Source organism: Antechinus flavipes, chromosome 4 (genome assembly GCF_016432865.1).
Source record: "Antechinus flavipes isolate AdamAnt ecotype Samford, QLD, Australia chromosome 4, AdamAnt_v2, whole genome shotgun sequence".
Classification (NCBI taxonomy): domain Eukaryota; kingdom Metazoa; phylum Chordata; class Mammalia; order Dasyuromorphia; family Dasyuridae; genus Antechinus; species Antechinus flavipes.
The window spans coordinates 133,899,741-133,915,974 of record NC_067401.1 but is presented as its reverse complement, the minus strand read 5'-3'; the positions used below and the strand labels follow the sequence as shown (position 1 = coordinate 133,915,974).

General features: G+C 39.4%; 1 protein-coding gene across 4 annotated transcripts in view; it reads right to left on the bottom strand.

Moving 5' to 3' along the window:
* The window catches only part of MED24 (mediator complex subunit 24), a 57,489-nt gene that overhangs the window by 12,930 nt on the left and 28,325 nt on the right, over positions 1 to 16,234 (bottom strand). For 2 of the 4 annotated variants that reach the window (XM_051994580.1, XM_051994584.1), the window contains one exon: positions 14,593 to 16,088. The exons of the other annotated variants lie outside the window; for them this stretch is intronic. In XM_051994580.1, the coding sequence (XP_051850540.1) occupies positions 15,972 to 16,088 (117 nt within the window). In that variant the 3' untranslated portion in view covers positions 14,593 to 15,971. Of the gene's footprint in view, positions 1 to 14,592; positions 16,089 to 16,234 lie in introns of those variants that run through there. 4 annotated transcript variants of the gene reach the window in all.

Below are 16,234 nucleotides of genomic sequence, written 5' to 3'. Positions count from 1 at the left end.
ACCATCATATCATCAGCAAAGAGTGATAATTTGGTTTCCTTATTGCCTATTCTTATTCCTTTAATCTCTTTCTCAATTCGTATTGCCAAAGCTAGCATTTATAATACAATATTAAATAGTAACAGTGATAGTGGGAAACCTTGTTTTACTCCTGATCTTACTGGGAATGGTTGCAGTTTGTCCCTGTTACATATGATGCTTACTGCTGGTTTTAAATAGATGCTCCTGATTATTTTAAGGAAAAGTCCATTTATTCCTATATTCTCAAGAATTTTTAATAGGAATGGATGTTGGATTTTATCAAATGCTTTTTCTGCATCTACTGAGATGATCATATAGTTTTTGTTAATTTGATTATTAACATGGCCAATTATACTGATAGTTTTCCTAATATTGAACCAGCCCTGCATTCCTGGTATAAATTCTATTTGATCGTGGTGTATTATCCTGGGGGTGATTTTCTGGAGTCTTTTTGCTAATATCTTATTTAAGATTTTAGCATCAATATTCATTAGGGAGATTGGTCTATAATTTTCTTTCTCTGTTTTCAACCTACCTGATTTAAGTATCAGTACCATGTCTGTGTCATAAAAGGAATTTGGTAGGACTCCTTCATTCCCTATTTTTTCAAATAGTTTATATAGCATTGGGGCTAATTGTTCTTTGAATGTTTGGTAGAATTCACATGTAAATCCATCTGGTCCCGGGGATTTTTTTTTTTTTTTTTAGGGATGTTGATTAATAGCTTCTTCTATTTCTTTTTCTAAAATGGGACTATTTAAGCAATTTACTTCCTCCTCTGATAATCTGGGAAGCCTATATTTTTGGAGGTAGTCATCCATTTCACTTAGGTTATCAAATTGATTGGCATGAAGTTGGGCAAAGTAACCCTTTATTATTTCTTTAATTTTCTTTTCATTGGTGGAAAGTTCTCCCTTTTCATTTTTAAGACTACTAATTTGATTTCCCTCTCCTTTTTCTAATCAGATTTACCAAAAGTTTATCAATTTTATTGGTTTTTTCATAAAACCAACTCTTAGTTTTATTTATTAGTTCAATAGTTTTTTACTTTCTATATTATTAATTTCTCCTTTTAATTTTAGAATTTCAAGTTTAGTAATTGATTGAGGGTTTTAATTTGGTCTTTTTCTAACTTTTTAAGTTGCAGGCCCAACTCATTGCTCTTCTCTTTCTTTATTTTGTTCAAGTAAGCCTCTAAGGATATAAAATTTTCCCTTATTACTACTTTGGCTGCATCCCATAAATTTTGGTATGATGTCTCACCATTGTCATTATTTTGAGTGAAATTATTAATTGTGTCTATAATTTGCTGTTTCACCCAATCATTCTTTAAGATGAGATTATTTAGTTTCCAATTACTTTTTGGTCTATTTACACCTAACTTTTTGTTGAATGTACTTTTTATTGCATTGTGATCTGAAAAGAAAGCATTTACTATTTCTGCCTTCCTGCATTTAATTTTGAGGTCTTTATGTCCTAATATATGGTCAATTTTTGTGTACGTTCCATGAACTGCTGAGAAGAAAGTATACTCCTTTCTGTCACCATTCAGTTTTCTCCAGAGATCTATCATACCTAATTTTTCTAATATTCTATTTACCTCTTTAATTTCTTTCTTATGAATTTTGTGATTGATTTATCTAAATCTGAGAGTGCAAGATTGAGATCTCCCACTATTATAGTTTTGCTGTCTATTTCTTCTCGCAATTCTCTTAACTTCTCCTTTAGGAAGTTAGATGCTATACCACTTGGTGCATATATGTTTGATACTGATATTGCTTCATTGTCTATAGTACCCTTTAGCAAGATATAGTTTCCTTCCTTATCTCTTTTAATTTGATCAATTTTTGCTTTTGCTTGATTTGAGATAAGGACGGCTACCCCTGCTTTTTTGACTTCACCTGAAGCATAATAGATTCTGCTCCAACCTTTTACCTTTACTCTGTATGTATCTCCCTGTTTTAAATGTGTTTCCTGTAAACAACAGATTGTAGGGTTCTGACTTTTGATCCAGTCTGCTATCCACCTCCTCTTTATGGGAGAGTTCATCCCATTCACATTTACAGTTAAAATTACTAATTCTGTATTTCCTGCCATCCTAATATCCCCAGATTATACTTTTCTTTTTCTTGCCCTCCTTCCCTTCTTCCCTAATATTAAACTTATTGGTCCCACTTGCGTTACGCAGCTCTCCCTCTTTAGTGTCCCTCCCTCCTCCCTTTGAATCCCTTCCCCTTTCTTGTACCCTTCCCTTATTACTCTTTTTCCTTCTCCCTCTTCCTCTCCCACTTTTTAATGAAGTGAAAGAAAAATCTCTGTAAAATAAATATGTCAATTATTTCCTCTTTGAGCCAACTCTGATGAGAGTAGGATTCACACAATGTTCCTCCCCATCTTTAAGTTCCCTCAGATATGATAGGTTTCCTTTGCCTCATTGTTGCATATGGTTTCCCTCTTTTTATCTCCCCTTTTCCCTTTTTTCTGACACTATCCCCTTTCTATTTCTACTTCCTTTTTTATATTATATCAGTAAAATCAAATTATACATATGGTTTTTATGTATAAACCCAACAGAAATATAGTTCTCAAGAGTTCCTTTTACCTTTTTCTACTTCTCTTGAATCCTGTTGTTGGAGACCAAATTTTTTGTTTAAGTCTGGTTTTTTCCTTAGAAACAAATGGAATTCCTCTGTTTCATTAAATGTCCATCTTCTTCTGTGGAAAAAATACTCAGCTTAGCTGGGTAGTTTATTCTTGGCTGCATTCCAAGCTCTTTTGCCTTTCAGAATATCTGATTCCAGGCCCTTTAATCCTTTAATGTTGAGGTAGCCAGATCTTGTGTGACCCTTATTGTGGCATTTTGGTATTTGAACTGTTTTTTCCTGGCTGCTTGTAAAATTTTTTATTTAGTCTGAAAATTCTGAAGTTTGGCCACAATATTCCTTGGAGTCTTTATTTTAGGGTCTTTTTCAGAAGGTGTTCAATGAATTCTTTCAACGCCTATTTTACCTTCCGGTTCTATTACTTCTGGGCAGTTCTCTTTGATGATTTCCTGTAAAATAGTATCTAGGCTCTTTTTTTCATCATAATTTTCGGGTAGTCCGAGGATCCTCAGGTTATCTCTCCTAGATCTATTTTCCAGGTCTGTTGTTTTTCCAAATAAATAGTTGACATTTTTTTCCCATATTTCATTTTTTTGGTTTTGCTTGAGACCAATTCTTGATGTCTCAATGAATCAGTCATTTCTATTTGTTCAGTTCTGACTTTTAGTGAGTTATTTTCTTCATTAGCTTTTTTTACTTCTTTTTGTATATGTCCAATTGAGTTGTTTTGCTCTATGGAATTTTTTTTCCATTTCACTAATTTTTTTTTAATGGAGTTATTTTCTTTTTCCAGTTCATAAATTCTGTTTCCCTGCACTTCTTGGGAATTTTTTATCTTTTCCAATTCACATTTCAGGAAGTTGTTTTCTTTTTCCACTTTATCAAATTTTTCTTTTAGTGAGTTATGTGCCTTTTCTGTACTCTCTTGCATAGCTTCTCTTTCCTTTCCCCATTTCTCTTCTAGCTCTCTTTTAAGGTTTTTAATAGTCTCCTCTAGGAGAGTCTTTTGTATTGGGGACCAATAATTGTCTGAGACTGTCTGCTATTAGTTTCTTCAAGGTTGAAAAGCTGTTCTCTTTCTGTATAGAAACTATCAATCGTTCTTTTGATTTTTTTACTCATTTTGTTAGAGCCTGTAGGGTCTGCCTTCAGAGCCAAGAGATTACCAGCTTCCTCTGCAGAGCAGTGAAAGGTGTATGGACGGGTAGTTGTCCTGCCAGCCGGCTACAAAAAGCAGCAAGGTACTGGAGTGCTCTGGGAAAGAGTTCCCTGGAAGTAACTCAGGCCTGCAGGGCCAAGCTGGGAAAGTGCCCTGCAAAGAACCCCTGCTGTGTGAGATAACGACTGCCCTGGGGCTAGACACTGAGCAGAGAGTTTCACTGCCCCAAGCCAAACCCTGCCCTGGGGCTATGGGTATTAGCAGTTGAGCAGTGAATGGATTTGCAGGGACCGGAAGTGTCTGCCCCGGAAGCACAGTCTGCTAGGGAAGTTCTATTACCCCAGGCCGAGCCCCCAACTGTGTCAATTAGAGGCTGCCCAGGCTGTGCCCCCTCTGCCACAGAAGCCCCGAACTGCAGGATGTGGCCGCAGGGTTGCCTTACAGTCTGCCTGAGTCATTTCCGGGTTTGAGGGGTTACAGCAGATCTCGTTAGGTTCTGGGGTTTTTTAGAGTTCCCTCTGTTTCAAGCTTTAATCTCTCTGCCAATTTACTGCTTCGTAGTCAAGGCAGAGCAGTTAGCCTACAGGAGAGTCGTCTCTATAGCTTCTGTAGCCACAGAGATCATCTCCGCCCTTGGTCTGCTCAGGACGCTAGCCACTCGCTGCCTGTGCTAGTCTGTTCCTGGCCCCTCAGGACAAACCTTTCCTGGCGATCTTCCAAATTGACTTCGGCTGGTAAATTGTAGTGCTTCTAATCTTCATGAATTTAAGCAGTGAAGAGCTGTTTTTGAGGCTGAATTAAATAGTTGGTTATGAGGGGAATGAGAGGAGCTTAGAGAGTCGTGTGTGCCTTCTCCACCATCTTGGATCCGCCCCCGAAGTCTAGTATGTGTTAATCATTCTGGGCTTGCCAGACCCCAACTTCTAGGGGATATGGCTCTGGCCACAGTCACATAACTGGAATTAGAAATAAGTATGGCCCCAGAAAGTTCTGGACAACCTCATCTGTCTCCATGCTCTAGCTCTCATCCCACCTTCCTCCTCTAATGTGACAACTATTTAACTAAATAGGATCCCTATGGTGAAAAACAAAGAGATCAAATACAGAGCTCAAAATAACTAAAACTCCAGAAAAATGAAGAACCTGGCAGAGGCAGAAGATGGATCTGGAAGTCTGGACAGCTTGCCAATAGCAGTGAGGGGGAGATCACTTGGGTTACTTAAGGTAGCCCTCTTGTGCTCATTCCTTCTTGAAGCGATAAAAAGGCCCTGAGAATTTGGGAGGGAGTGCTTACAAATAGTTAAGGTCATGCCAGAATGAAAGAGCCCTTCCCTAGTCTCCATTCTAAGGACTAAAAGATTAAGAAGCAATCTCAAATTATATTAGAACCGGATCCTCACCCACTGAGCTCTCTCTTCCATAAAATAAGGGATCAGGAACCTATCAGAAACTGTACAAAGGCTTCTTTTCCCAGTGCCCAATAAACACAGCTTAATGATCTGATTTCTAGCTGGCTGGACTGCCCAGAGATGAAGGCACACACTGTGCCCCCTGCTACATACTAGCCTCTTCACTATCCATCATCAGCTGTTCAACCAATGGCTGATCTCTCCTGTCAGATTCATGGTGACCTCTAGGACCACAGAATGCACTGTGGGGATCCATTCTAATCTACTTGAAAAGAAGACAAATAAAGCTTGGGAGTAAAAAGCAGAGATTATAGAAGAGTTCAGGCCTTTTTCAGACATTTTGAGGGAACTCTGTTTTCCTTTCAGTGGGCTCATATTTCACTTTAGTATTTTTTTTAGCTCAAAGATTTTATTGATACCTTTTGTTTTTATATCACATACATTTTCAATTGTACTCCGCTACCTAACCTCTCACCCCAAAAAGCCATTCCTTATGATAAAGAAGTTAAAAGATAGGTACTTTCCAATCCACTGGAAAAGGAAATGGCAAATCATTCCAGTATCTTTGCCAAGAAAATCCCATGGACAGTATGGTCCACAGGGTCACAAAGAATCAGATACAACTGAACAACATTTTTCTAATGAGCTCTCAAAGGAGCTCCAAACTCTTCTGCCTGAACTTGGAAATGGCAGTTGGTTTTACTGGCTAGGTCTTCCCAAGCTTCAACAATGACTGCTCAATAGTTTGTCCAGGAGACTGCTGGAGAAAGACTGAAGGAGGTAGTAAATAGTGGCTTCTTTAATGTGTACTTTATAAGCAACAATTAACAAAATTAGGTACTCCCAGAGAACAGTGAGATATGTACCCAGGGACCTGAGGGTAGCATACATTTTCTGGCTTTTTCCAAATAGGATAGGAATAACAATGGCTGAAATTTCTAGAAACCCTTTCTAGTGGTCTGGCATCTTGAGAATGGATACTGCTGGATCTGAGGACTAGGTGTTACATCATAAACAACAGAGGCAGGATGAGAATTGGTAGCAGCTGTACAGCCAGGATGTCCTACAAAGGACTCATGTCTCTGGAGCCAACCCACAGGTGGCCTTGAACCTTTGTCTTCTAATCAAGCAGCTCTCCTCACTCTCCCTCAGTGTTTGTGCCTTTATATTTGCTCTTCTCTCCAGAATACCACTCCTTTTCATCTTCAACTACCCAAATCCTATTCATCCTTTTATTCCCAAATTCTTTCACCTCAGATTAAGCTTTCTGGTTCTTCTCTAAAATTCTATTGCATTTCACTTAGCACTTAATTATATGGGGGTGGGGGGAGAGAAAGAGGAGTATAATGGAAAGATCCCTGGATTTATGAATCAAAAAGATGGAAACTTGAATCTTGAGCTCCAACACTTAATAGATATTTGACCTGTAAGTCTTATTTTCCCAGATAGAGTATAAGCCCTTGAGGACAGAGACTAACACACACACACACACACACACACACACACACACACACACACACACATACATAGAGAGATACCTCTTGTATCTCCAGTAGCAATCAACACATTACCAGACACATTGTAGTTTCTTGGCTTGACATCCTTGGAAACCAGGATGTATAATGTGTTTGGAGAGTGGATTAGATGACTTGTGATAGCCCTAAAAATTCTAAGTATGTTATTATATGGTGGGAGAAGGCAATACAAGTCAAAATCCCTAGAACATAAATTACTATTTATGGGAAGAGGGAAAAAAGGATAAGGGATAATTTTGTAATCCACTGAGAAGTATAATGTTATTGTGCCTCATCTTTCACTTTATATATCAAATACAGATGATGATGGATAGGAGAAAATAAAATATTCTAATTTACTGATTCTGTGTTATGATTAATAGGCTTAAGATAGGGTAGAGAAATAAATGTAACTTTAATGATGGAGAATAACTTTTGTAGACAAGGCCTAAGAAAAGTATTCTTTTTTCCCCGAGGCAATTGGGGTTAAGTGACTTGCCTAGGGTCACACAGCTACAAAGTGTTAAGTATCTGAGGCCAGATTTGAGCTTAGATCTTCCTAATTTCAAAGCTGGTACTCTATCCACTTCACCACCCAGCTGCCCCAAAAAGTATTCTTAATACAAAAAATTTCTGAGATCCTAAATTAAGAGTTAGAAGACATCCAAATAGTTGGAGTCTATGCTCAAACAACAATGTATTAGTCTTTGCTGGATATTAGCTTGTGGTGGAGTTTAGGAAACTATATCTTACTACATATTTTATTATCTACTATGTAACTATATATTTACTATCGTATATTGTGCTTCAGTTTACTATAATACATGCAATAGAATGGTGTATTCTCACTAGAGATTTGGCAAAGACTAGATAACAAAATAGGAAATTCTAGAGTTTTTACTTCCTTATAGTGAATAAATAGTTTGATGGGTGGAAGAGGCCTTGTGGGAGAGAGAAAATTTGGAAATAACCATTTTTAATTTTTTGATCAAAAAAATAAAGTGAATAAATAACCATTCACTCCTTCCGTTCAGAATCCTCTCAAGGGTTACTAAAAGATACAAGTAATCAGATTAAGAAAGTACAAAGTTGAAGGAGATCTGGAAAGGCTATTTTTAGTATAAATGGAATCCCATTACAAGTATTTTAATCTTCAGTAACTCTATTTATACAATGGAAATTGTCTAAATTTTAATGTCCCAGCAGGTGAAAGCTATGTGCAACAACTCTGGGCTCATCAAGAACAAAAACTTTTCTCTTTAAATTTCGTAATTTAATCCCAAACTTAACAACAATAACATTAGTGTCTTCATATACCAAAAAAAACAAAAACAAACCACGACTGCACATAGAATACAGCCAAGAAAACTGTCTCTTCTCCCATCAGGGGTCTTCCTGGTGCCATTTTGGAATGGGGCTCAGCCTGCATTGCCTTTCAAGCTCTGCTACTAACTCTCCAGACTTTGTTGTCTCCAAGCCCAGGGGTACTTTCCTTTGCCCTACCTTCACTCTTTTCTGTGCGGTCTTCTCTCACTAAAATATAAGCTACTTGGGGCGAAAGGGGCTAGTTTTTTTACATGCATTTATATTCCTAGTTGGCAGCACATATTTAGAAAATAGGATGCTTTTAATAAATGTTCCTTGCTTGTTTGCTTTAAATTCATAAAGACTTCGGCTCATTAGTTCCAGAGCTGTCACTTGCCTGCATTTCCCTCTGAATCCCCTAAAACTGGCCCTTTCAATGGGGATTTAGATACTGTCGTTGTTCCCCACTGCCCAACGGGGAAGCCAGATGGCACAGTGGATAGAGCGCCCGTCCTGGAGTTAGGAGGACCTGAGTTCCAATCCAACCTCTTTGCCAAGAAAGCCCCAAATGGGGACTGAAGCCTTGTAACCGCTCTCCTTCTATATCCACCACCAGCAGCTCCAAAGGCACTTCAGTCTGGGTGCGCAGAGGCACCCTCTGCCTCCAGAGCCCGTCCCTGAGAGCTGGGGCACACTTTGAGGCACGGCAGAAAGGAAGGGTTGGGGTATGGTCCGACCATGGCCTGCCCCTCCCTTTCACCTCCACACCTGCCAGACTGAGGATGTCTCAGATGGGGAAGAATTGCTTCACGAAGATGGCACATTGATAATCGTTGCATCCCCCTCATCCACGCTTGGAGGATGGCCTGCTTGGGGGCAAAGGGAGGCCCTCTCAGGGCCCGGGACAAGGCTAACCTGATTTCGGGAGTGGGGTCCCCCACGGGCTCTCCCCGCTTTTCGCCCAGCCCCCAAACGAGGCAGACTAGGCGTAAGAGCTTAAGCCGGTTCTGGCAGTCAGCCAGCCACTCCCCCCGACACGTTCTTGCCACCCGAGTCCCCCAGGTTCTCCAGAACCTCGCCCTACTCAAGGTGTCTTCCGCTGAAGAAGCCCAACCACAACAGACTCACATATGCCGGAAGAGACTTCTCCGGTCAAAGAAGCACCGCCATGTTGACTTCCGCCAAAAAGCTTACATCTGACTGGTCGGACACGGCCATCGAGAACCAATAGGAATACCGGAAGGATGAGTTTGGGCTACCCTCGCTTGATTTCTGGGAACTGTTGTTTAAGCGCTAGTAACAAACCAGCGCTTCCAAAGAACAATTGGATTTTGACCCCGCCTCCACTCCGCTTTTCTTAAAACGTTAGGTCACCTCAGAACCCTTCCTGTCTTCGAGGGTTTTCATAACACTTCAGAACGAAGTTTCTGAATCTTTCTTGCTTTTCGTACCCCACTGGTAATCCGTGGAGCCTATGAACCTCTTCTAAGAATAATGTAGGTTTTTTTTCCTATTTTGTTTAATTTTTTAAAAATTTTATCCAGTTACATTTTAATAGCTTTTTATTTTTCCAAATACATGCAAAGATAGTTTTTAGCATTCACTTTTGCAAAACCTTGTTTTTACAATTTACAAAACAATGTTTTTAAATGCGCAAAATAAATTACCAAAGATAAGAATGGAAACCAATTACACTAAAATATATTTTTTTGATCGTTCAATTATTCCAGATTAAGAACCTATGAATTCTAGCAGCTTAGATGTGTGAAGGCATACCTGGTGGTTTCCACGAGGTCGTGCTCACCAGGGGTGTGATGAAGATGGTACTTACCAGGAGGATTGCTCAATATTATCCCAACTATCTGCCTTTCCCAGTCCCTTGTTCCCTCAGCTGTAAAAATTTTGCTTCTCCCCACTTCATCTCCATCCTCACACCTTACTGAATAGTTGTTTTTTCATTTTCCTAGGATCCCAATAACCACTTTCCTTTCTGAAAAACAAAGATTTCTGATAGAAATAGCTTATTCATAATTTCATCAACTGTGCCTGTTTCTCCTGCTCTCCATTTCCTTCTCCTCAATTCCCAGGGAAGCCGGGAGGTAGAGAGTCTAAGGGAGCCAACTTAACCAATACCAAAATCACTTAATAAGCATTTATTAAGTTTCCACTAAGTGTGAGGCACAGTGCTAAACAATGGAGACAATAAAGGAAGGTGGAACAGCTCAAAGTCTAATGTGGAGGAGGAATAACATGTAAACCACCATGTATAAACAAGATATATACAGAACAAATTTGGAATCGTATCACAGAGAAGCCACTCAGATTAAGGAGGTTTTGGAAGAGCTTCATTCAAAACTTGAATGAAGCCAAGAAAACTGAGATAATGGTGAGAAGGGAGAGCATTCTGGACAGCCAATGAAAATGACCTCAGGTAATAGGGCACTGCTTGCAGTTTATTGAATAGGGAAAAAGGTCATGTTGGTGCCAGGTTAAAATGTAAATTCTCTCTTTGGCTTTAAAAGACCTGCATAAGGGCAGCTAGGGTGGCAAAATGGATAATAGAGCCCTAGCCCTGGAGTTGAGGACCCTAGTAGAAATCCGATCTCAGCCACATCTTGCTGTGTAATCCTGGGCAAGTCACTTACCAGAGAGAAAAAGGGAGAGCACTTAATAATCTGTCCCCTTCCTATCTTTCCATTCTTTCTAAACTTCCCTTCCATGTACTTTGCAATCTAGGGACCCTTTATTCCTTATGGTTCCTTCACCCACACTCCTATAACCCAATTCAGGGCATTTTCATTGGTTGTCCCTTATCCCCTTTCTTCTGTCCTCTCCCCTTCTACCTCAGCTTTCTTGAAGTCTCAGCTAATGATCCAAGAAGGCTTTTCCCATTGTTTTTAACTTCACTTCCTTCTATATGTTGTCTTTTTACTTTTCTTAATATCCCCAGACCATAGCAGTGCCTAACACACAGTAAGCATTTAGTCAATGTTGACTTTTTAAATACCCAATGCCTAGCACAGTGCTGGTCCTTAAGTTTTTGATAAGCACTTATTGTGTAGTTCATGAAAAGGGTTTACTGAAATAGTTCTTGAGAAAAAGATTTTAAACAGGTAGCACATATAGCTCTTTTTTGAGGTTAGTAAGTAGCTGCACTTATCTCATTTGGGATGGTGACTGGAAGTGCCCTATGGGAGGATGGGAGGGAAAGATGAAGCACTCTCCTAAAAAGGGCTCAGAGTGGGAGAATGGCTATAAGAGAGTAAATGAAGATATTTGCTGAGGACATCTGGTTGAGGATGGGCGTTAGGAGACAGAGGAGGGGTACAAAAGGCCAGGATAGACTAGGATGAGACAGGCAGAGCAGAACTGATCTGGTAAGTGGGATGGAGGAAGGTGTCTGGGCCAGAAGCTTAGCTGGCAGAGAACAGCAGGGGGCCAAGCCTTGGAACAATCCCATGGTCTGTCCCATAAGGCCTGGGCCTGTGATTTCACTGGTACACTCAACTCCTGGGTGAGCAAACTCCCTTAGCAAACTCCCTTAGTGTCACCTCCTCTGCAACTAACAGTCTTAAAAGAGTTGTTTAGGTCACAGTGAGGTTGTTTTGTGCAATAACATGGCCAGTATGTTTCAAGAGGTGAGACTAGCATTCAGACTTTCATTCTAAAGTCAGTTCAAAATCCACTATGCCATGCTTCCTCACAAGATATATCTCACATTTACGTAGTACTTTGATTTGTAAAAGCCATGTCCTTTGAGCCTGACATCCCTGTGAGGTAGATGCTCTGAATTTTACAGATGAGAGAACTGAACCTGAGACACTTCTGCAGCATAAAGGCAACAGAAGCATATTTCGAGCTGGGGGGATTTGAAATGTGTCCGCTTCTAAGTTACTTACTGAAGTGACCTTCTCAGAAAAAAATTGGTTTAGGGATATTCCTAAACCATTTCCTCTCCCTTAAAAAAGGCAAACTGGTAAGTTCCCCCCAGGCACAAGGCCCAGTTGCCTCCTGTTTTCCAAAGTGTAAAGTTAACAGATTTTGAAGGGATAACGTCAAGAGAAACAAGCTCCCAGCTCCGTTTCTCCTTCCCTCTCAAAAGTTGGGTCTCACTAAAGAGAGAATGGGAGCCTGCCAGTGTTCAACAGCTCCTATTGGGTGTGGTTGAGGGATGGCCTAGTTGAAAAGTGATCAAAGCTTTAATCTTTGTACTAATCCTCTGTCCCCTTAACTAAGGCTTAAAAAAAAAAAAACTTTTTTGTATCACCAAAATTTTTCAGTATCCACTCCCTTTCAGAAAGCCACTCCATATAAAAAAAAATAAAGCTCATCTATATAGAAAAAAAAAATGTCTGAAAATATATTGTTTCCAATAAAGAAGATAATGGTTTGAGAGGCAGATTAAGTGAATAAAGAGAATGAGTAATAGTCTGGAAAAGAAAACTGCGATGGACTACATAAACAGATCTCCTAAACTTTGAGAGGGAGAATGGAGCTATCTCATTTCTCTTCTTTACAATTTTGTAATATTCTGCTGTTACAAACTTGTTCCTTCTTCACTATAAGTTATTATAGTGATTATTTTTCTTGGCTCTCTCTGCATCAGATCTTCTGAGTCTTTCAATGCTTCTTTATATTTATAGTTCTTTATAGCATAGTAAATCACCAGCAACTTGTTTTACCATTCCCCATTGTTAAGCATTCACAATGTTGCCAGTTCTTTGCTACCACAATAAGTGCTGCTATATTTTGGTATAGGTGAGAGACTTGTTTTCTTATTATGGAATCTCTCTGATCATGAACATTTCGGTAACTTTGCATACTAAATTGCTTTTCAAAATGGTTATCGTGATTGACAACTCCACTAACAATTACCTTATTTCTCTAGCTTCCCACAAACCCTTTGCATTATCTATTCTTTTTCCCCAATTTGAAGGATGAATGAGGTGAACCATCAGAATAATTTTGTTTTTCTTTTCAGTGACTTGGAGCATTCCTTTATAGTCATTTCCAGTTCATTGAGAACTGTTTGTTCAAATCTTAGTAATTTATTGTTCCGGGAGCCAATGGCTGCTGGGGATTTAATTCTGCCTGAGGGAACAGATCCCTTCATGTGAAAGGATGATAAGGAAATTGAGAGGCAGTTGCTTTCTCTCTCCTCTTCCCTCCAATTTATCTTATTCCCAATTCACAAGCAACATCTGCATTAGTAAAGGCTGCTTTGCAACTCCTTCAAGGGTGTTATGATTCACAGCTGTGGGGGCTTCTGGAGAATCATCCTGCTCCTTCACACTTAGGCATGTCCTTAACATACAGGCTATGAGACATATCTCAGAGAGAGCAATGCCTCATTGGGCCTAACAATTTATTGGGAAGAGGCTTAGGCATATAACTAAACATACACATGTTGTTTATATATCTTGGAAGGCCATCTCTAGTCATCCCAATTTATATCTGGCCACTGGACCCAGATGGCTTTGGAGGGGAAAGTGAGGTAGGTAACTTTGCCCATCTCTGCCTCACTTAAATCCAGTTCACTTGCATATCATGGCATTATCTCCTTGATGTCATGGTCCTTTTTAAGAAGGAAAAACAAACAACATAGCTTAGAAATGAAAACCTTGTATGAGAAAATTGATGCAAAAAATTGTTTTCCTATTTAACTTCTTTCATTCTTATTCTAGATAGAATGTTTGTACAAAAATTCTTCAGTGCCATGTAATAGGTTATCTTACTTTATCTTTTGAAAATTGACTTTATTTTATGTTTTATTAGGAATACATTACCTACCTGTATTTGCAAAAAGTAAATGACTTCTTTTTCTAGGATAAGATCTTTCCTGTCATAAATGTCATGAATCCATCTTGAATTTAGTATGGGATATGGCATAAAACACTGATCTTAATATTTTTGCCAAACCACTCCTCACTTTTTCTCAGCAGCTTTTAACAAAGCTGCTGAACAAAGGGGGTTCTTTCTTAAGTTAAATGTTTCTCATTTATCAAACACTGAGTTGAGTTCCATTGTTACTGATTTTTCCCAGATTACAATGACCTATTTTTTCTATTCTTTTAGTAAACCGCAAATCTTAAAGATAATTGTTTTGTAATAGTTTGAAGCTTCAAGCACTATTGTTTTTTCATCATTAACCATTATTTTCCTTTTTTAGCTCTTTTTTAGCTCCAAATAAATAGCTGAAAGAATATTTTATACTTGACATCAGACTGTGCCAATATAATATAAATGATAAAATTCTAACATTACAGTTTGAATGCAATATAAATCAAACTGTCAGAGCAATACTTTATAGAACTCAATAAAACAGTAACAAAAGTCACTAAAGAAATGAGTTATTCCTTCTAGGTCTCGGCTTTCCATTCTGGAATATGGGAAAATATCATAGAATCTAGAGATCTAAAAGGACCTTGGCAGCCATCTAATTAAACCCACACTGGGAAAATCCACATCACAGTATAATATAGTATACTGAGAGGATAACAAGAGAGATTGGTCAGGGAACAGAATAACTTGGATGTACTAGAAAACATTTTTTATAAAGGACCTTGTCAATTACAATCCTGTGAGGTAGGCATCATGTGTATTTATTTTCCCCATTTTACAGTTAAAGAAACTGAAGTCCAGAGAAGTTACATGACTTCCCCCATGGTCATACAATATGATTCCACAAAAAATGATTAAGAACCCACCATGTCTAATAGGAAACATGGTGAAGCAGATGAAAAGCCAGCTTCATTCAGGAAGACCTGAGTTCAAGTTTTGCCTTTGACACTTTGGCTAGTTTTGTGACCCTGGGCTAGTCATTTAATCTCTTAGTGCCCTAAACAGTTCCCTTTATAAAGACTCTCTAAGACTACAGGATGGCATAGCAGGTGCCAATCTTCCTAAGAAGAGAGTTGAATAATTGGGATTTCTATAATGCTTTAAGACTGGAAAAGTTCTTTACATTCATCCCCACAACTACCTTGTGAAGTGGTGTGTTATTTACAGATGAGGAAACTGAGGCTGAGTGAGGGTGACAGGAAATGTCTGAAGCAGGATTTGCAGACAGGTCTCCCTGACATTGTGCCATCCAGCCTTGAATGTCCTCACCAGCAGTTCCCTACGGTCTGCTCTGAAAAACTGTAAGATGCTGTGCCAAGCACTGGAACATAAAAACAAAAAAAGCCCCAGTCCTCAAGGGACTTGTATTCTACTAGTTATGGAGGGGGACAGAAATACAATATATACATAAATAAATACAAAATAATTTCAAAAGTGAGGAATAACAAACTGGGGGGCAAGGTGGATCAGGAAAGGCCTTGTGAAGAAGTTGGCACCTGAGTTGAGTTCTGAAAGAAGCCAGAGATTCCAAGAGGCAGAGGCAAGGATGGAAGGCATTCAGGTCCTCCGTCCCCAGCTAGCAAGTGTTTGTATCAAGATTCAAACCCAGGACTCTTGATTCTGTTCTGTGACTGGAGGTGAGAGCGCAGTACAGATGGAAGGGATTGTTCTTATCCTTCTACAGTGGTCCTGGATGATTCAAAGCAAAAGCTGATCAAGGAGAAACAGGAGCAGTGGCACAAGGATGATTGATTCAGAGGAGCAGCTGCCACAGTCCATCCCTGAGGAACGGGACTTTATTCATCTGGTAATGGAGGCTTACTGAAACACCAATGCCCAAGGCAGCCATTAGAAGTAGAAATGCAATTTTTTGTTAAGGAGAGGAATGGAAAGCAAATCAGGGATAGAAAAAGATGCACAGAGAACAGATAGATGAGAGAAGAGACACTGGCCTTCTCCTGATAAATAATCAGTCATCACAATAGAGAATTGCTTGATCTCTCAGTTGCTCAGTCTCTCCTGTGGCTCTCTCTGTTCCTCAATTTCTTCCATTCCTCAAATTTAATCCAAAATAATAATAATAATAATAATAATAAAGGACTTTGCCACCTATGTTTTCTCAGAGTGCAGCGATGGCTTTGGCAGCCACCCGTCGTCCCAGAGGGAGACTAAGATCTGTGATGGCCAGAACCACCTTAGGGCTGGACATGGCTGACACTTTGACCAATTCTGATACCTGCATAGAGAAACAGAGGTAATTACTGCCCTTTTCCTGCAGTGGAATAATGGGCCACCACAAGAAAAAATTAACGCTCCCCCCTCCCTATGAGTGTTAGGGGTCTATGCCCACCCCTCCCCAAATTCACCCCCAACAGTACAGAA